The sequence below is a fragment of the Poromitra crassiceps genome (assembly GCF_964638095.1).
Source record: "Poromitra crassiceps genome assembly, chromosome: 3".
Lineage (NCBI taxonomy): Eukaryota > Metazoa > Chordata > Actinopteri > Beryciformes > Melamphaidae > Poromitra > Poromitra crassiceps.
In genome coordinates, this window is record NC_139625.1 from 48518345 (window position 1) to 48539973 (window position 21629).

At 46.4% G+C, this 21629-nt stretch overlaps 1 protein-coding gene across 1 annotated transcript in view; it reads left to right on the plus strand.

The window, feature by feature from the left end:
* Nucleotides 1-21629, plus strand: part of mipol1 (mirror-image polydactyly 1) — a gene marked incomplete at both ends in the record, with an annotated part of 108077 nt that overhangs the window by 29994 nt on the left and 56454 nt on the right. The window contains 2 exons of the mRNA XM_083633042.1: nucleotides 2618-2651; nucleotides 4330-4500. Of these exons, the coding sequence (XP_083489168.1) occupies nucleotides 2618-2651; nucleotides 4330-4500 (205 nt within the window). The remainder of the gene's footprint in view (nucleotides 1-2617; nucleotides 2652-4329; nucleotides 4501-21629) is intronic.

A 21629-nucleotide genomic window follows, 5' to 3' on the forward strand; every position in this document is an offset into this window, starting at 1 on the left:
TATCGCTTATCAACCCACTTTTGGAAATGGGAGCTTTCCGTGAGGAAAACAGAGAGAGAAGGTAAACACTGCCCATGTGCTTATATTCCTGAGATTATAATGATATAGAAAGTATAAGAAATTCTTAATCACCATTTGATGAGGTATTACATTTTGTAGCTATTGTGCTGATTGTGTTAAATGGACAAATTGATCGTAGACCCCTGAATTTAATCAAAATTATATCGTGGCAGACTTTGTGATATCAGCAAATATCGTATTGTTGTCCAAAGAATGTAATATCGTATCATTATTATGAAACTTGTGATTTACACGCTGATCACTGATGTGACAAAAGTTGCGTTGAGGTCTTAAAATATATTGGAAAAAAGTATTTTAAAAGTATTTAATAAAAATAGGGTCCACGTTGAAAAATACAGAAATTCTTCTTTAAGCATCAGACTGATATACCAGGCTGCTAGAGCGTGCTTATTAGTCCGCTGAGGATCCCATAGTTCCTTGCAAGCCATGTAACGACGTGACTCGCTACCCACACCTGCTATTGTGATTTCTGCCCCCAGAGTTCGCTAGTAGTCACTACAATATGAAGTTTGGTTATTCGGACATTTAGGTGTTCTGTGAGTTGTAGCTGTATAAAAATGTTAATGACGCTGTGTGGTGAGCTGTGGCTCTGTGAGTTGTAGCTGTATAAAAATGTTAATGACGCTGTGTGGTGAGCTGTGGCTCTGTGAGTTGTAGCTGTATACAAATGTTAATGATGCTGTGTGGTGAGCTGTGGCTCTGTGAGTTGTAGCTGTATAAAAATGTGAATGATGCTGTGTGGTGAGCTGTGGCTCTGTGAGTTGTAGCTGTATAAAAATGTGAATGATGCTGTGTGGTGAGCTGTGGCTCTGAGTTGTAGCTGGATAAAAATGTTAATGATGCTTTGTGGTGAGCTGTGGCTCTGTCAGTCGGGGAGAGTAATGATGCTGTGTGGTGAGCTGTGGCTCTGTGAGTTGTAGCTGTATAAAAATGTGAATGATGCTGTGTGGTGAGCTGTGGCTCTGAGTTGTAGCTGGATAAAAATGTTAATGATGCTTTGTGGTGAGCTGTGGCTCTGTCAGTGGGGGAGAGTAATGATGCTGTGTGGTGAGCTGTGGCTCTGTCAGTGGGGGAGAGTAATGATGCTGTGTGGTGAGCTGTGGCTCTGTGAGTTGTAGCTGTATAATGTTAATGATGCTGTGTGGTGAGCTGTGGCTCTGTCAGTGGGGGAGAGTAAGCGCAGGGTGTTAGAGGGTTATTGGAGGCGATTTCATCACCTGCCTCTCCCTGCGGAGCGGCTGCCTTGGCCACCTTATTACAGTTTATTACAGCAAAACAGCTCTGGCTAAATGAAAAGAGAGGAGCTTCCCAGGAGGAGTGGAGCAGGAGGAGATCAGCTAGTTACCAGCTACACCTCCTCTCAGACAGACAGACAGACAGACAGACATGCAAGCAGATAGACAGACAGACAGACAGACAGACAGACAGACAGACAGACAGACAGACAGACAGACAGACAAGACAAGACAGACAGACAGACAGACAGGAGCAAGCCGATTCATTCTTATCTTTTTTCCCCTCCTATTTTCTCCCCAAATGGTACTTGGCCAATTCCCCCTGCTGTCCCGGTCGTTACTCCACCCCCTCTGCTGATCTGGGAGAGTTGTAGACTAGCACTTGCTTCCTCCAATACATGTGCAGTCGCCAGCCGCTTCTTTTCACCTGACAGCAAGGAGTTCCACTAGCAGGACATGGCGCGTGGGAGGGTCACACCCTCCCCCCTAGTTCCCCTGGCCCCCTGAACAGGCGCCCCGACCGACCAGAGAAGGTGCTAGTGCAGTGGCCAGGACACATACCCTTAATCCGGCTTCCCACCGGCAGACACGACCAATTGTGTATGTGTGTGTGTATATATATATATATATATATATATATATATATAATCACGGTGTTTATGCGAGGCAGACTTTTAATTAAATTTTTCGACGTAGATTACATCAGAGATATATTTCAGGAAGCAATTCTTCACTCCATGAAAAAACCTTCAATGCATTTTTCAGGCAATAACATGGGGTGGCAATGTGCCAAAAAATGAACACTTCTTACATCGCCCAAAAGCTGCCAGTCAAAATAGTGGTCACACAAATGTTAAACGGTGGAAAAGGCGATTTTACAAGTAGAATTCAAGTCATATCTGACTAGTTTTCAATTTATTTCTCCCCACAAAAGTTATGTCTCGAATATCTTATATTGCATTTTCACAATACAAGACAGACAGGTAGACCGGGAGGAAAATAAACCATTCAAGCCGTTTGCACACTTGGCACTTAAGGAAATCGATGCATCTGGCCGTGAGTTTGCTCCTTTAATTAATTGATATGCACGAACAGATGCGTGAGCGTTAATAGCACGCTCACAACGGACATTTGATGCTAAACATGCAGGCCATTCGAGTGAAGTCTGGATATGTTCAGAGTTCACTGCATGTTTACAAACAGCTTCACTAAGCAATAGAAAGTGAGCATGATGCTCTCTCCCCCCTCTCTGTCTCTCTCTCCCTCCCTGTCCCTCTCGCGCTCTCTCTCTCTCTCCCCAGGGTGGAGAATATCAACGTAGAGGAGAGTGACATGGTAACACACACACACACACACACACACACACACACACACACACACACACACACACACACGCACACAGCTGGGGGGGCACAGTCTATAGATGCAGTCATGCATGGTACTAGTTAATGTAATTGGTACATTGACCTATATATAATGGACCAACATAGCTCATTGACTTTGACACAGCAAAATGAAGCTCACTTCCGGATATTGTTTGATTTCGTTTGATTGGTTGAATGAATGAATGCTACACGGAAGTACGAGGGGAGGGGGCGGCTGCCCCTAGCGGCTGCCGGGGGAGTTTCCGAATTTGCTCTGTCTCCCTTATCGCCGTAATGCATTATGGGTAGTCAGCTACTTTGGCTAATGTAGCCGCTAACGCTACTTACTTTACATTGCAGTAAAACGGCACTGAATGACCAAATTGATTTAACTTTTAACCATTTCGAGTAACACTGTTTCCATATGGACCCCCAGCGTTGGTTAGTTGTTTATAACGTGACTCTATTTAAAACCTTATAACGTACTCCGGTTTCTGTGCTGAATCCAATGGTCTGAATGTCTGAATACAGAGAAGGCTTAAGGCTTTATCTAACGGTATAAATAACGTTAAATGGTCTGCCATGTTATGGACGTTAGATGTATGGTATCTATATAGTTACGTGTGTCTACTAACATTATTAAAATATCATAAAGTAACGCTATTTTCTGATAATTTGCTCAACTATTACTTGCTACCTCATGCCTTGCGGCACATTGCTGCCTCTACCGGTCGGAAGTATTACTGTTCTTATTATCCGATGTTTGTCGTCAATTTTCCTCGAAATGGGGCTATCATTTGGAAAACGGAGCGTGTTAGAGCATGAAAAAGACTTGAAATTGTTTTTTCAGACCATACACTAATTTGGAAAGTGTTTAATTAAGACATAGACCGAGAGAGAAGTTGGCTCGTTTCCCATATAGTTGAATGGATGTTCCCGGGAGTGCTACACAAGCTGCGACCCCCACTGGCCATTTGAAAGAATGCAATTTCCGCATAGGCGTCAAAGATAGGCAGGCTGAAATGCCCACTGAATTAGTAGCAGCTTCATGTGAGCTTTCTCCAGAACTGCTAGAGTGCCGACTTCCCTCCTTTGTGCCCATAGTGACTTATTTTGTCTAACAGTATTTGCACCTGTACCTTTTCTGCCTGGATGTGCGCATATTTGTTCAGTTTCTTCACACTTCCAAAACATAAGAAATCACCAAACAAACAGCAGAATCCACCCGTTCTGAAGCCAAATGGCTCAATTGTCTGCCCAAAAGTCTAACAAGATTCAGCTCATTATCAAGCAGATGCTGCATTCAAATGCTGCTGGGAATATTGTGATTACACGTACAGTTTTTTTATTTACCTTTTTAAGAAGAAATGCTCTCTCATTCACTCCAGCTGTTTTTCAGGAGGCTGACATGAAGCTGCTAGCTAACTCTCTGTGTTTTATTGGCATGCACACAACAAACTTCTGTTTCATATAATGACAAAATCATCATTTGGGTGAACTATTCCTTTAACATGCTAACACTAGCTGCTGCTAGCTATGTTAGCTAGTGTGCTAATCAGATGTTTTAATGATGCACTGATCAGTTCAGTCAAAAATGTGTTTGTGTGCATGTGTATGTGTGTCCGCATGCGTGTGCGTATGTGTGACAGGATGTGGAGGAGCTCCTGCAGGGTGTGTGTGGAGCTGACTCGGTCCAGGAAGTAGAACAGTTTGGGGCGGTTCTGGTCCAGCGGCTGCGGTCGGCACGGCAACGGAGACATGACATCACTGCCCAGGAGATGAAAGCCGTGATGGAGGAGAGAGACGGCTCTGTCTCCAGGGTGAGTCCACTTGTCTGTGCTCATATACCTCATATAAAATTGAGCAAGTGGGCTCTGTTTCAATTTTTGTCCCACTGATGATGTCACAATGTCTATGACATCATCAGTGATGTCATTATTGACCATCTTATGACATCACTGATGATGTCCTAGGCACTGATGATGTCATAGGCATTGTGACATCAGTGATGTCATAGGCATTGTGACATCATCCGCGCAGGATACCCTAGTAAATATATATATATATATATATATATATGGGCATTGTTCTCTCTTTCAATTTTGCCCCGGAAGTGATGTCATCAGTGCAGTGATTATCACGGTTATCATTAAAACCGGTTATCATTACATCCCTAGTTTTAGTACTGTGTCTGTAGGTGTAAGTATAGTACAGCAGGAATGAGTCCGGAAGACCTGGATGTGAGGATGTGGAATCGGAGATTCCTTTGTTCATCTAAAAGTCAATGGGATTTTTGTATGGGGATTTTGGTTAAATGCTTGAAATAAGGTCTGTGGTTGACAAAAGTTTATGAAACAGCGAACTTTGTGTTCAGCAAGAGAATCTTTACGAATGAGGACCACTTTTATGATTTTCAAAGCGTAAATGTGTTTTTCCCCCCAGAAAATACTTCAAAAGTAAATATAATAATGCGAATATACAATATTATTATTCTTTAAACGTCTTACCCTTTCAAAGTACATCACAAACGGCTCATTCTGCTGCATCTCTACAGCACTGCTTAATCCAGATAGCCTGGTAAACCAACCGGTCACATGAACTCACATTTCATTTCGTTCTACCAGACCGTCTGGCCTCCAGCTTTCACCCAGTGTTTGCAGTGGGTGGGTGTACTTGCTTTGACAGACAACTCTTTCAGCCAATCAGCGTTGGATCCAGTCAAATCCAAATCCACTCGGCAGAACGGCTGTTTAATTGTTGTTATTGAGTCTATTTCTACAATAACTGCACTTTATGGCTGTTTAAACTCAACAAACGTTGATGTTACTGCTCAAGGCAGACAGCCACGGAGGCAGCCATTACTGTTTTGCCAGCGGTGTTCCTGATTAACCGGTTACAATGACAACTACGAGGCGGGTCGCTGATTAACTAGAGCACTTTAGAACGAAATGAAATGTGAGTTCACATGACCAGTTGGTTTCCCTGGCTATAATCCAGAACCTTAATTATAGGAACGCAATGGCAGCGATCCGCTGCCATTGCTGTAAAATAAACTGGTCCATTGGAGTGAATGGAGATGATGCAACTCTTAATATCTCAATGGCCCTGGGCCTCCGGAAGCAATGGTGTGGCTCACAGCATGGTGGCTGGGTTACGGCAACACGGGCAGGCCAAACCTCAAATATTTGACATTTCAATCTGAACATTAAGATTTTCAATCATCTGAAAACAAACCGGCCGCAGACAAATATTGACTCCAGATATACTCACCTAACATGAGACTGGCTGTGTGTGTGTGTGTGTGTGTGTGTGTGTGTGTGTGTGTGTGTGTGTGTGTGTGCGCGCGTGCGTGTGTAGGTGCGCGCAGACCAATACACCTGTTTGTGTACTTAATGTGTGCATGCAGTGTGTGTATTCACCTAAATGTGTTTGCGTGTGTGCACATATACATATACTGTGTGTCTGTCTTGTCTCTGTGTGGCCAGTCCTTCCTTTCCTGTTGAAAATGTCCCTATGGAAACTGTCAAGCTGCTACCAACCTTGCAGACACATACTCAAAACAGACAGACAGGCACCCAGGCAGAGAGACAGACAGATCGATAGACAGACAGGCAGACAGACAGACAGACAGACAGACAGAGAGAACCTGTTGTGTTAAGGCTGTTTGATGCAGACAAGTGTCGACAGGCATTTATGCTCAAAGACGTATCAAGAGACGTCTGCACCAGCTGTCTCACAGATGCACACAAATACACACACACACACACACACACACACACACACACACACACACACACACACACACACACACACACACACACATATTGAGCTACGGCAGCTAATCAAGTTGACATTATAGTAAATTAATGGACATCATAAGCTTAACGAGCTGTCAGAAGACCTCTCTAGTGCTGTTTTTCTGCCAACATGTCCGCACCAAAATCCCTCCGTGACGAGTAGTAGGCTGGTCTACCCATGTCCCTTCCCTCCGTGACGAGGAAGTTTCCACAGTGAAGTTTCTGTACTTCACTGTGGGTTTGTGATGCACCTGTGTTGAACCAATGGGCAATCAGCTCAATGCGTTTCTTGTCATCCGCAGTTGGTGGGGAGCAACTGCGGCGCCTCGCTCCAAATCTGCGCCCGCCTCGCTCTCACGAGAGTCCCGTGGCTCACGCAGTCAGGCAGGCGGAGCAAGTCGGACAACTTTTCTAACCATCATGCAACGGGGCAAGCAAGGCGCTGGTTGAATCTGCGCAGAACTTGCTCATCTCAAATGAGCCTATAGGCTCTTCTGCCCATCATGACTATTGACCAAGGTTACTCCTATAATACTACTCTTATCCCACTCAATGCTAGTTATTAGACAGCTGTTTTCATCTCCATGGCAATGATAGAACGCTTGGTCCAGCCAACCAATGAAAATGTAAGACAGATCAATGATCAAATTTCCACAGGAGCAAGACGCTGTGGGACGACACATGGTTCTGTCTTTTTGGTGTCATTTGTTCACAGACAGTCCACAAACACATGTATTATAACCATTAAGGCTTTTGCACACTGTCGCGGACTCGGCAACCCAATTCTAACAAGCTCGGTCTAGGGGCAACATACATCACCAAATCCCACAACATGGAAAGACATGGCTGTCATTAAGAGGCTGGGGTATAGCTCACCTGGGGACTGGCACCCTTGGACCCCGGTGTGGCGTCGGACTTCTCCCGACAGCTCAGCCGATGAGATCTGGATGGTGTTCAGACTCGAGACACCATCCTATTCATAAAGACGCTACACACGACATTAAGGATAACATAGATAACACTGATACAAAGGAAACGAAAATGGGGATGCGCCCGCAGGAGCCTGTCTCCCTTCTTCAGTCTGGACACTTGAAAAAGCCCCCGATCGCGGCTTCCGGGTACGTTATATCCCTTCCCGTAACCTCACTTCCTGAGCCAACCCCCCACTCATCAATGACAGCCAAACATAGCAAGGACTATTTACGTCATATAATAACTAATACCGCCATATGAGAGAGAGGGTAGCGGGCCGTAACATAGGTAGTGGGCTGTCACACACACCAACTCTGTATTTTCTGTCCGAAATTGTCGCACATTTAAAAATAAATACGACCGCATGTTGTGTCGCTCATGTTTACACACTGACTCCGAGACTTTCGTCCATCATTAAAGTTTTCGGAACAGGTTCGATTTTCTGCATTTTCCGCATCAGTCAATGGATCTTTGCAAGCTGGGACCCGTCTGTGTTTTCAGATGACGGATTAAAAAAACGCATACGAAAACAATCGGACTGTGTGTGAAAAGACCTTTAGTCTTCAGTCTGACGGTGCAGCCACACTTGCACTTGCAGGCTGCCCATTAACTTTGTATTGAACACGCTGCTCATCGCCTTGCAAAGCATGCTGGGATACCTGGCTATGCGATCCAATACAAAGTGAATGGGCAGCAGCGACAGCCTGCGTCAAATGTCGTGCAAGTGTGGCTGCAGCGTGAGCTGCTTCTCAAGAGTGTAGATTTGACTTTGACATTGGTAGGGACACACTGGGGAGGTCGCGAAGCGTGCAAAGCACGCTAGAAGTGAGAGCACAAAACGCACAATATCTAGTTAACAATAATTAGCCTACATATTGTATTTGATGATGAGAGAATGATAAATTGCATGTGGCACATGAAAACACCACACAATTACAAAGTAGAGGAGTATAAAAGTAGAAGTGTAGTAGAAGACAGAAGTGTAGCCTAACAAATGGGCTTAAGTAAGGGATAATGTACAGCGAGCTGGTCATTATTGGAAAGGCTGACTCAGGCACCGACGTGTGCCTACCCAAACCTATGCCCATGCTGCTTCTAGTCCCTTCTAGTTCAGCATGACTTTATTATCAGCACCAGTAAACTCATATAAATTCATATACATCTCGCTCTCTCTGGGATGATCTGGATCACAAAGAGAGAGAGAGAGAGAGAGAGAGAGATGGGAGCTATGTAATGTGTATGTGGGGATGAGAGAGAGAGTAGAGAGACCTGGATAAAGGGAGATGGAGCGGGTGATCGAGGGAAGGAGTGAGAGGAGATGAGAGAGATGGAAGAGAGAGAGAGCTAGAGAGAGTGGAGGAGAGAGATGAGGAGTGATAGAGAGGTGGAGGAGAGTAAGGATTAGCTATCGTTTGGATTTTATCGATGCCGATACCGGTAGTGCTTATCGATACCGATACTTATCGATACTACTCGCCATAATTTGGTGCAAAAAATAAAGACATGACATGAAAATATGTGAAAAGATTCAACAGTTATTTTGTTATATACTTATTACAATTTAAATTCCTGAGAAGGCCTATTTCACCACTGTGAATATGATTATTTATTAAACCTAGGTCACCTATGTAGTAGTCTTGCTGGCCAGCCTCCCCTCCCTACCGTGAGAGGAGTCTGGCGCCGCGGAAACAGGCAACTGGGATAAGCCCTCCCCTGCTCTACAGCTGCTCTCCCATTGGAGCGACTGTTTCAGTTGCTGCCCGATGTCTGCTCCCGGCTTATTACAAGCTCTGTCATTGGCTCCGACCATGTCAATCAGAGCGGCTTCCGCTCCCTCCTCCCTGTGTGTCGCTGTAAATAGTGCCCTGCCGCCTCAGTGAAAACAACAACGCTAACTAGCTAGCTAGCTAACGCAGAAACCTACACGCTAGCTCGTTGCTACACGCTGAAAACGGCAAGTTGGATTGTTGGAAACTACTGCCACTAAGCGCGCCCATCACAATCCCACTATGGAGACCTGCGGCGCCAGACTCCTCTCCCGGTAGGGAGGGGAGGCTGGCCAGCGATACTACCTATGTAGTAGAAATATGAAATTATCTATCTATCTATAATTTGGCAATGTGTGCTCTGTTCTCTGTTTCTCTGTTCTCTGTTTACATTTTTGTCCCACTGACACACACACACACGAGGCATTGTGACATCACTGATGATGTCATCAGGGGGCACACACACACACGCGCATGTAAACTTGAGGGCAAACATTTTGTGAGCAACACACACACACCCGCGTGCCAATAGGGCAGGCGAGGCCATGCAGCAGCCGAGTTGCGTATGCGTATGCAGGGCCAGCTCGGCGAGCTGCAGGGCGGGCGAGGCCGCTAGCGAGGCCATGCAGCGGGCGAGCCAGCGAGGCCACGCAGCCGGCGAGCCCAGGAATCGAGTGCGAGATGCCTAGTTTTTTTAATTGGAGCCCTTTGACCAGAGAAAACGTCTGTAGTTCTCTCCATATCACTCTTAAGAGGGAATCATACTACACCCAGAATGCATTACGCACGTAACTGACTGAAACTCGACAGCAAGACAAGTTGGCTGCGTTGAATCTCTTTACTGAGGCATTTACAAAATGTTTTCTTCATCGAGTCTGGATAAATGACACCCGTTTTCAAAGGATTATGAGACAAACCGGCGCAATGGAGTCAGTTACGTTATGTGGAGTTTGTGGACTAATGACTTACCTGCTGAACAGATGGCTGGTTCAGCATGTAACTTTGCCGCAAGCTAACGTAACAGGTAAAGTTAACACGTCGCTGTTCACTGTTGTTCTGTATTCAGAAAGTGCAAAGTCCACATAATTTTCTGTCAGAAAATAGGTCAGGTTCAGTAAAGCACTGTGACGTTTGTTGTAACGCGAGGCAGAGTTTTCTCTCTGTCCCCCTCCAAATCATCACGGCACGGGACGGCACGGTGGCTCAGTGGTTAACACTGTTGCCTCACAGCAAGAAGGTCCCGGGTTCGAACCCCGGTCCGTCCCAGGTCCTTTCTGTGTGGAGTTTGCATGTTCTCCCCGTGTCCGTGTGGGTTTACTCCGGGCGCTCCGGTTTCCTCCCACCATCAAGAAAAAACATGTATGTTAGGGTTAATGCTCCTGTCAGTGCCCCTGACCAAGGTACTGGCAAAATAACTGGAGTTGGTCCCCGGGCGCTGCACAGTGGCTGCCCACTGCTCCTAGTTCTAGGAAGGTTCCTAGTAGAGGATGGGTCAAATGCAGAGGATGAATTTCCCCAAGGGGATAAATAAAGGATAACTTATCACAGGGCAGTCGCTCGCTTTATCTTTCAGACTCTGTTGTTCAACAGCGCGATGCCTCTTATCATGAAACAATTTTTCTTCCAAATATAGGCCTGCTACTGATCTTTTCAATCTTTTAAACCTGCCGCAAGCGTAGTGACAGGACAGGAGTGTAAACATGCAACATCAAACGCCTGGTGCCGCTTTGTCATCATTAGGGAACGGTAAAAATAATATATAATATATATAATATAATAATAATAAAATAAAATACCGATAGCAGCACCAGTCCAGGACCTTATCAATACTGCCGGTACCGACCAATCAGGAACCGGTACCAAAAAATATGGAATATGGAAGAGAGAATTGGCCCAACGAGTCGGGCCAACTTTTCCAAAGCTGACGTACCAAGTGCAGTGTTTTGCTGACTATATTTGAGTTAAACATTCTCCAAATCTGTACATTTGTCTTTAAAGTGAGATATAAGATTGCAGATCTACCTTTCGGTTTTAGTTATTTTTATCCAACTAGACATGCTAAGCATCTTCATCTTCCTTTCTATAAAACATCACATGGTCAGTTTTCTATCAGATACCGTGGCGTTATCCTGTGGAATGAAAATGTACATTTAATGGATTCCTCTGTGTCTTTATCTATGTACAAAAGGAGACTTAGAATTGCCCTGCTGTCAAAAACATTAAATTGGGAACAATAATGATCACTCTTTGAAACTGTTATTCATATTGTTAACATGGCTTCTCTGCATTTTTTCCCCTTCCTCTTTTTACCATGGTTCTGCACGTATGTGGTGCAGTTTATATTTACCTTTGATGTTTGGAATGTGCGGTGATTTTTGTGTGTTGTTTTTTTTTGCTTTTATATGTCTTTCGGGTGTGGTTTTATATAAGCCTCTATTGGCTTCTACCAAACCCTCACATGTACTTTTTTATTATTATTAGGCGTTCAAGCCCCGAAGGGGCTGAAACCCTATTGTTTTTGTGCTGGTTTATTATTATTCTTCTTCTTTTTCATCTGCCCCAACGCAAATTCCCGTGACTTGGTAAATGGTAGAGACCTGAAATTTGGCCCAATGACAGATATTGTTGGCAGGTAGCTGCTCAAGAAAGATTTTTCGAATCGGACTGAAGGTGGCGCTATAATTGAAGGTTTTACGTTAAAGGCCATAACTTCCACGCCGTTGGTCCGATTTTCAAACTTTTTTTTTCCAGATGTTCAGGTGAACCTGCTCTACAAGTTTGCCATAAGGACCCTTAATGTCCGTCTGGAAAAAATTTGAGATATTTGGAAAAGTTTGGAAAACACATTTTTGACATCTCCTCCTAGACCGTTGGACCGATTTGCACCAAAATCGCCAGGAAGCCTCTCTGGAGCAAGCTCTACAAACTGCCTTTTTGAAACCTTTGAAATCTCCTTTCGTTTCTTTTGTGCAATTCGACCAAAAGGGGGCGCCATAAACGGCAGAAATGGGCGTGGCTTAACACGTTGACTGCCAATGACGAGATATCTCGTCTTACAGAATCCAACCGTTGAGTGCCAAAGACGAGATATCTCGTCTTAAAAAAAAAAAAAAAATTTGACGGTCGGGCGTGGATCAACGCTCCCCCCGTCTCCTATAAAAATATTGGAAGTATTGAATGTGTATAATCTATTTTACCGACCAACTAAGTGGCGACAGTGCTCTCCCGACAGAGAGAAAGCCAACCAAAAACAGCCGCGGGAGCAAGCCATTCTCAAGGAAATGGCTTGGCGATTTTACAGTCATCAGTCACCAGACTCGCCCGAGAGCGGCCGCGCCAGCAGCAGCACACCGAGAGCGGAGAGTGGTGCTGGCGTGGGGGATTGCAAATTTGCATAATAGATTATGTGTTAGGATGACGTCATCATTCCTACTTTGACGTCGTCACCCCGACTATGATGTCATCGATCACTGATGATGTCATGGTTCATTAGTGTCTTTCATGCCTTTCGCTAGTGATGTCATAGCACAGGTGATGTCATGTCTCTGATGATGTCACAAACGGTATGATGTCATAGCACAGGTGGTGTCATGCTCGGATCTATAAAGGCCTGTTCCAGCAGGCTCTGGCCAGTGATTCATAATCTAAATTAGGATCATACCAATCTCAAGCAACGTCTGCAACCTGCAACCAACTGTTCCCAAACCCCGAACAGTGCAGCTCCCAGCTTTCAAGCTACCAAGTTCCACAGCACCCCGGCTTCTCCAGACCTACCAAGTTTCCCGTGGTCATCAACCACCCGCGATTAGATCCACACTTCTCACTCCGATCCTGACAGTATGAATCACTCAAAAATGGATCTAGCGGGCAAATTTCTCACCCCAATCAAGGAGGAGGCCCCCAATCACTCTAAAGCGGACCGAGCGGACACACTTCCGCCGGTCAAGGAGGAAGCTCCCGAGACCCCAGTTTTCCCGCCGGCCACGTCAGGTGGTCCACCAGACGACACCTTCCAAACAGCACTCATTTCTACTATTTCTGGCCTGGGCGCGCGACTCGCGGAGATGCAACGGGAGCAGGCGCTCCTCGATGACATCCTTCGGGACGTAGCTTTCAAGGCTTCCCAAGCCGATGATCGGCACGCCCTCATGGTCGAGGAGAGTCAAGTTAAGGCTTCCAAGGCCGAGGACCTGTACGCCCTCCTGGCAAGACGGCTAGATCGTCTCGACCAGGGGGGCATTGCGCAGCCTTCTGCCCTTCCTGCCCCAGCTTCTGGGCGATCAGTCGCCCCAACGCCAGTTACCCGGCCGGTCGCTTCAGCTGACCCACCAGGCGGTCAGCTGGATATCTCCACTCATCCTGATACCTTCACTCATCCTGATGTCTCCACTCGTCCTATCACGTTCGGAGACTTCCATGTCATACTTAAGCACCTAGATCAAAGGCTAGATCGTCTCGATAGAAGGCTAGATCGTCTCGACGGACTGAACCCTCCTGAGGGTGTCACCCCGCAGCCTCTGCAAGACCTCGCACTTGAGTCAAGTCGCCTGATTGCCCACCAGGAAAAAGCAATCCAGGCTCTGGCTTTCGAAGCCACTGATCGGCACGCCCAGCAGGAAAAAACAATCCAGGCTCTGGCTTCCGAAGCCGCTGATCGACACGCCCTCTTGATTGGCCGGCTAGATCGTCTCGACGGGCTAGGCCCCCAGGGTGCCATTCCGCAGCCTTCTGCCCCTCCTGCCCCAGTTTCCGAGCGCGCCGCCGTTCCGGAGGTTTCCAGACCTGCCACTCCCCCGTCCACAGCGGCCGTTGCTTCTAGCTCTGCCTCTCGGCCGCCTCCAGCTGCTAAGGGCATAGTCTGGGGGGGAGTTCGCGTCATCCCAGAGCAGGGGCAGCCACATTCGAGTCCCAGCAGCCATCTGTACCGTGACCTGACCGGCAGGGTTCGCATCACACCAGAGGAGAGGCAGCGCCGTTTGGACACCCGGAGCTGCCTGTACTGTGGTCGAGCCGGGCATTACCTCTCCTCCTGCTCCCGGCGTCCAGTAAGTGGTCCCACCGCTCGCCGGCCCGTGGTACTCTCTCTGGATCAAGACTCTACGTGTCCAGCCGAAAGATCTGTACGGTTGGGTAGCGCTCCCTGCAGGACCCAGGAGTGGCAGTGTGTCTCCAAGAGGGTTAACGAGTTGGAGAGGACTGTCGACCGTCTTTTTGGGAAGCTCAATCGCTGCCTGCAGATCGGCTCCGTCCCCCCGCAGGGGGCCTCCGACTCTGCTGGCCCTGAGGCACAACCTGAGGCACAACCTGTGGACCTGCCCCTCGCCGAGTCTGAACCTGTACCTGAGGCACAACCTGTGGACCTTCCCCTCGCCGAGTCTGAACCCGTACCCCAGCAGCAGCCAATTCCTGTCCTTGACCAACAACTCATGCTGGACCAACAACTCATGCTGGGAGGCTCCCGTAGTGTCGTCAGCCCTCGGTCAAGAGCAAGAAGAAATAAGAGGCGTTTAAAGGAGGAGACGGTGGGTGTCCTGCCCAAACTACAGGTCGGGAGGGCAGGCCTCGCTGAGTCAGATCCCCCTGTGGCTCTACCTTCGGAGACGGCGGCATTTGACCCTTTTGATGGTCCCCAGCCTCCCATGTTTGGATCGTGCCCCGGGGGATGGCCGGTCCCAGAGGATCCACCAGACCCGGTGGAAGTTCTATCCACGTATCGGTCCATCTATGGCTTCGATATCCTGTTTTAGGGAGGAGCACCTCCACTGTCCTGCACCCCCTTTGGGGTCTGACCACCTGCATCTAACCACCTGCTGAAGAGCACCTCACTCTCTTACACCCCCTTTGGGGCCTAACCACCTGCGTCTAACCACCTGCGGAAGAGCACCTCCACCAGAACCTACGGATTTTTTGTCTCCCAGATGCCATCCTTGATGGCCTCATTGGCCGCCAGGTGACGTCCGTTGAGGGGAGGGTACTGTTAGGATGACGTCATCATTCCTACTTTGACGTCGTCACCCCGACTATGATGTCATCGATCACTGATGATGTCATGGTTCATTAGTGTCTTTCATGCCTTTCGCTAGTGATGTCATAGCACAGGTGATGTCATGTCTCTGATGATGTCACAAACGGTATGATGTCATAGCACAGGTGGTGTCATGCTCGGATCTATAAAGGCCTGTTCCAGCAGGCTCTGGCCAGTGATTCATAATCTAAATTAGGATCATACCAATCTCAAGCAACGTCTGCAACCTGCAACCAACTGTTCCCAAACCCCGAACAGTGCAGCTCCCAGCTTTCAAGCTACCAAGTTCCACAGCACCCCGGCTTCTCCAGACCTACCAAGTTTCCCGTGGTCATCAACCACCCGCGATTAGATCCACACTTCTCACTCCGATCCTGACATTATGGGTGAAACACACTTTGAAACACCCGCAGAAAGGCCAGAATCGCACGCATTCCGAAAACCCAGAAACGAACGAGCCTCATTCTCATACTGTAGGCGAAAACGCTTTCACGCTGCTGCACACCGGCGCACAACGGTGGGGGGTTCCAAAAATAGACTGGGTGGGCAGCATAAAGCCTAGAATCGCACAAAGCTTCATCAAAGCTCTCAACCGAAAATCCAAGAAACGATTGAGTCCCATCCACAGTCCACACTCGCCACACTCGCCGACGAGGGGCCGCCAGAGAGGGAGGCTGCTCACTGCTCAGACAGGCAGGAGAAACTGGCTTGTGACAAACGCCACCAGACACGCCCACGGAGGGAGGAGTTTAAAGGAGAGGGTGTTCAGAACTATATTGTTCAGATGTCTGATCTCTCACTGATGCCAAAAATAAATGGTTAAAGTGACTGTTCTGCCTGTTTGATTGAATTTCACAAAACTGCGATTATCTCAGCTTCCTGTCTCAGACGCTCAAACCATGCTGTACTCAACGGCTAATATCTACATAACTACTAACTCTACAAACTAACTCTTTTAGACAGAGAAAGCACACATTCTATTAGTACTTTTGTGAACTTCGTGTTCACAAAGTCCAAGCAGAAAATTATCCTCGGCTCTTGTAAAATGAGCCAGAATCCTCAAAAAACGGCTTGGCAGAAGCTACCTACAGTAAAAAAAAATGGCTGGCAGTGAATGTGTTAACATAAAAAAGGCTGTAACTCCACACCTGTTTGTCCAATGATCGCGAAACTTGTCAGATATATCAATGAGGATGTCCTAGTCAGAATCAGAAGCTTTGTCATCTGCGCAAGGCTTGAACCCCGCCCATCGCCGCTTGCGGCTATATTTTACTTATTGTGTTTTTATCTTTATGTGTGTGAAACAAATAAACTAAAACTAAACTAAACTAAATGGAAGTCCAAGATGCTTGGTCGTAATGTGACTCACGTAGCTATGAGCTCCGTTCTAGCTAGTTCCAAGGATAGTTCCCGGAAGTACGTGGTGGGCCGTTTGAATGCATAAAATAAAGCTGATAATGTAATTTTTTTAAACATCTTACCCTTTCAAAGTACATCATAAACGGTCCATTCTGCTGCAACTCTACAGCGCTGCTTAATCCAGAACCTTACTTCCAGGAACTATTGCAAGGTAAAAAAAAAAAAAAAATTGGGGTGAATGAAGATAAAGCAATTCATTTTATGGCTCTGATACAGCTCGTCTCCATTAACCTGACCCCCGCCCCCTGCCTCCCACCCAAGGGCCCATTCAGACACAATCCGACGCTCGCATTAGCCCGCCGCGCTCCATTCATAGTCAATGGGGGTAGTCCATCAGGCTCCGGCAGTGGGCGACACAGGGGTATGCGTGAAAAACATGCAGAGGTCGTATGGCGAGAGAGCTCAGGGCGATCCAACTTTTGGGGGATGCAGCCCTACGTCACGCTCCGCTGGCCAATCTAGATGCCACACACACACACAGCTCTGCTCTGTTTCACTCGTCTCTTATCTTATCTTCTCTCTCTCAAAAATCGAGACTGTATATCTGTTCTCTTCACAATAAAAATCCTCCGGTTAGCACTTGGATTAGTTTGTCAATGAAAGAGCCTGCCTGCCTCAGCACTCGGCAGAAATGTTTCAAGCAGTTTCAACTAGGGATCGACCGATATGTTTTTTTCATGGCCGATACCGATACCGATTATCGCGAGTCAAGCAGACCGATAACCAATATTTTGGAACCAATATACATTTGCAGTAAAATTGAAAATCTTGGTCTCAAAATTTTGAATAACACGACCCATTGTTAAAATGCATTTTCTTCAGTTTATCCAACTGCAATATTAATTGAAAATAGTCACACTATTAACATTAAGCAAAGTGGTGTGTGTGTGTGTGTGTGTGTGTGTGTGTGTGTGTGTGTGTGTGTGTGTGTGTGTGTGTGTGTGTGCTCAATCTAGTGGAGACTTGGGCATATTATCAAGATAAAGCTGTGGACTTATACTTTTAACAAACTAACACCGACTCACTACAGTAACAAAATAATAGAGGGTTTCCCTCCGCTTACACCTGACACTAACCTCACCCCCAGGCTCTCAAAGGAGAATACTGAAACAAACATGTTCATCCGTGCATCCGCTGACGTAATGTCTCATCCTCGTTTATTCGGTTCCTTGTTTCATTCCAAACAAACAGAGTCCGCTGACAAAATGTCTCATCCTCGTTTATTCGGTTCCTTGTTTCATTCCAAACAAACCGAGTCCGCTGACGAAATGTCTCGTCCTAGTTTATTCGGTTCCTTGTTCCAAACAGGCAGAGAACAGAAAAAAAGCCGCTCTGCTTGCCCAGACATGCCTGCCAATGTATTTTTCGTACACGCAGCGCGACTGGATCAATAAAACAGCTTCGCTACTGACAACCATGGCCATTTGATTCAAAAAGAGCGACGCTACACCGTGGACACGCTACTATGGAATTAAAAACTAGTGCCCCAATGCTTTGTGACGTTACTGTACTAGGCTATTGCCCTTTTCAACAGCGGTGGTTCTCTTCGCTTCATCTCTCTCACATAGACAGACCTATCTCCACACTCCACACTTTGCACTGTGCGAGGCAGCGCTTCATACGAATCGCTCATAAGATCGTGGTGTTTTTGCAATGTCAGCGTAGGTAATTATTATGTATATTAACTTTATCACAACTTTGGCATGGCAATATTGAGAGACTGAGATTGAGATTGAGATTGATTGAGAGATTGAGATTGAGATTAACTTTATTGTCACTTCATGGTACAAGTATCACGAGCGAAATTCTGCTTGGTTCGCTCTTGGTTTTTACCTTAACACTGTGACTCTCACAGTCACAACAGCCAACTCGAGTCCGCTGCACTGGCACAGGCAGCAGAGCTCAGACGGGCCGACGAGCCTTTGTGCAGACTGAAGCAGCAGCATCATGGTGTCAGATTTCATCTCTGAGCAGCCCTCTGATAGGCTATTGCTCGATGTGTAACCAATCAGATAGCGGTGTCGGCGGGACATTGCTCCAGATCACACAGAGGGAACTACTGTAGGAGAGAGGCTTTTTCCAGGTGCAGCAGCCGCAAATTTAGCGCATTTTTTAATTAAATTATTATATGGGCAAAGAGTCAATGAAAATCCGGATACAGATAATCGGCAAAATGCTGAATATCGGCCATAATAATCGGCCAAACCGATAATCGGTCGACCCCTAGTTTCAACATGCTCCATATTATGAGTGAAAGTGATCAGCATGAAATAGCAGATATGAAACAGAAACAAAACTAAAAAAGAAAGTAATAAACTAAAGCTACAAAATAGCCTACAACCTTTTAAAAACGTCTTTTCCTGGTTCGCTCACACACATGCTTGTTTTGAAGGGGAGAAGGCAGAAAGGGGGGGTGAAGTGAGATCCGCCCCCCCCCCGACGTACTACAGCCAGACTACAATACGTCTCGACGGATTGAATCTGAATGCGGCCTAACAGCCAGCCTGTCTCCATTAACCCCGCGCAATTCACCACAACACTGACACTAACCCCGCCGATATGAGCGCCACGCCGCCATCTTTAACACCCGCCCCTCTACGTTAACACCACCCCTCTAAGATAACACCTTAATCCCGCCCTCATCCCAGCACCCCCCTCAGGTCTGCGGCTCCGCGGTTTGGAAGTATGTTGCAAATGCTGCCGTAATCCCCAGAGACGCAGAGAGAGAGAGACAGAGGTAAAACAAGGTAGAGATGAAGGGATCGGGCAACCACTCCACTCCCCACCGCTCGGCCGATCCCTCGCTCCCTCTCCTCATCTCTCAGGGATTATCTCCCCGCCGCCCACAGAGACTTCTGGGAAATATTAGAAAATCGGCTGGCTGCGTCATTCCCTCAGCACTCTCATTCACTCTCTAGCTCGCTCTATCATTCTCTCTCTCTCTCTCTCTCTCTGTCTCCCTCTCTCATTTTCCTCTTCTTCCAGACAGAGGTTCCAGTATTGGGATCTTTCCTCTTCTTGCAGTGTGCAGTTTGAGTTAATATTAGGTAATTACAGGTTATTACAGGTTATGTGATTCAGCTCCTCTGGAGGAGGGTTGTAGGTTTGATTCCCAGATGCTGTCAATCTGTCACAGTATAATCTGGACCATAGACAGTAATGGACTACGCCTACCGTTCTTTTTTGGACTCCCGTGTTGAAGCCTAGTGTAGCCTGTGGCCATCTTGGGGTCCTTACACAGCTCACGCGAGACGGCACGAGACAGGGCCTCCCAGAACCACAGCTCCACCTGCTATCAGTCCGTGATCAGCAAGCTGCGCGATCACTGGACAAACAACTTGTCAATCACCCCAAAACATAGTCTTTTCTATCGTCTATTTTCCACACGTGAGTTATATAAAAATTCACCCCTCGTACAGTTGTTATGAAAGGGTGAAATTAGCTACAGTATATAGACCAAAACCGTGTTTTGGCCCAGGCTGTAAACATGCTTAATCACTGTTACAAAGTGGGGCATTTTAACATGGACTGGGAACAACTCCCTTTTGGGTCCAGCCTCAAGTGGCCATTCGAGGAACTAGAGCTTTCAGGATCACTTCCGCGGCTTCCTCTGCCAAACCCCGAGCAAGCCCACTGGTCTGGACTGAACTCTGTTAGTGTCAGTCTGCCGCTAACTCATCCACATTAAAGGTACAGCTCACCCTAAAATACAAAGCACATATATCTCCTCTTACCTGTAGTGCTTTTGGGGTTGCCATTTTGGCATATAGTCCAATACAGTGGTGCTGGCAGCCGTAATTGCATACATTTTTAGTGTGGAAATAATTTTATTGGGAATAACCCCTTGAGAACCAATTTGTTTTCAAGGGGGTCCTTATACAAGAGTACAATAAACACAATTAGACAAAACATTTAACAAAACAACATAAGACCAAAGGCCTATACCACGAAGCAAGATTAGTGCCTTAGCGAGGTAACTTCAAGTTTAACCCTGGGTTTGCCGTGCTACGACGCTAGTTAACTTCTTACCGAAATATATTTCCATAGCAACTTATGCTTCAGAGTTAACCTGGTCCAGAGCAGGTTAAGTTGCAAGGATCAGATTAAACCTTGAAAGGCACCGCCTAAGAACCAATGAGCTTCCTGGAAAAGGAGAGAGAAGAGTCTTTTGCGACCGCCAAGACCCATTTAATCATACGTCTCCAAAGCACACCGTGTGCACAACAGAGATGCTGAACTTCGGTGACGAAATCAAGCAAGCTGAATAACATTGAGACAATCTGCATTTTTTTTGCCAGCCCTCCTTTCTCTGATTGTTATGTGCAGCAGTGTTGCCTTTGGTTTTTATTACATCTTTGAATTCTTCATATTTCCTTAAGATTATGGTGTGTTCCTCCAGCGTGAAATATTAATTTTTATTTGCTCCCAAGCACGTTTGACCCTGCCAATTGCAGCTGAATGCTGCGTGGAGAAATATCACTAAATCACCTGCGTAAAAAGGTTACCATATACGTCTCCAAAGTGCACTAAGTTGCTCTGTGTGCAATGGAGCTGCTATTTTTATAGGCTATTTTTTAATTCAATGAAAACTACGGCCGCACTGTATTGATTCAGATATTTCCAATGTTAAATCTATGATTTAAATAGGCCTACGGATTTTGGAAATCTTGACTGAGTTTACACTTCCACTCGCAAAAAACACATGCAGGTTTTATTGAGTATATTAATCTGCTGTAGGCAGAAACAGCAGCAGAGATCAAATGACTGGTGTGAATAAAAGCGGTAACTTTAGACAGTCCTTCAGTAACAGACTCATATCCAATGCAGACTTTGATTCTGACATGCAGTAAAGCTCCGATAATTAATACTTTGATGTGCCTTTCAATGAATGAGGAAATAGGCGTGTCTGACGCTGTAAAATCCGGAGCTGTCCATATTGCATTGTGATTGGCTAGTTGTTACAGACCACG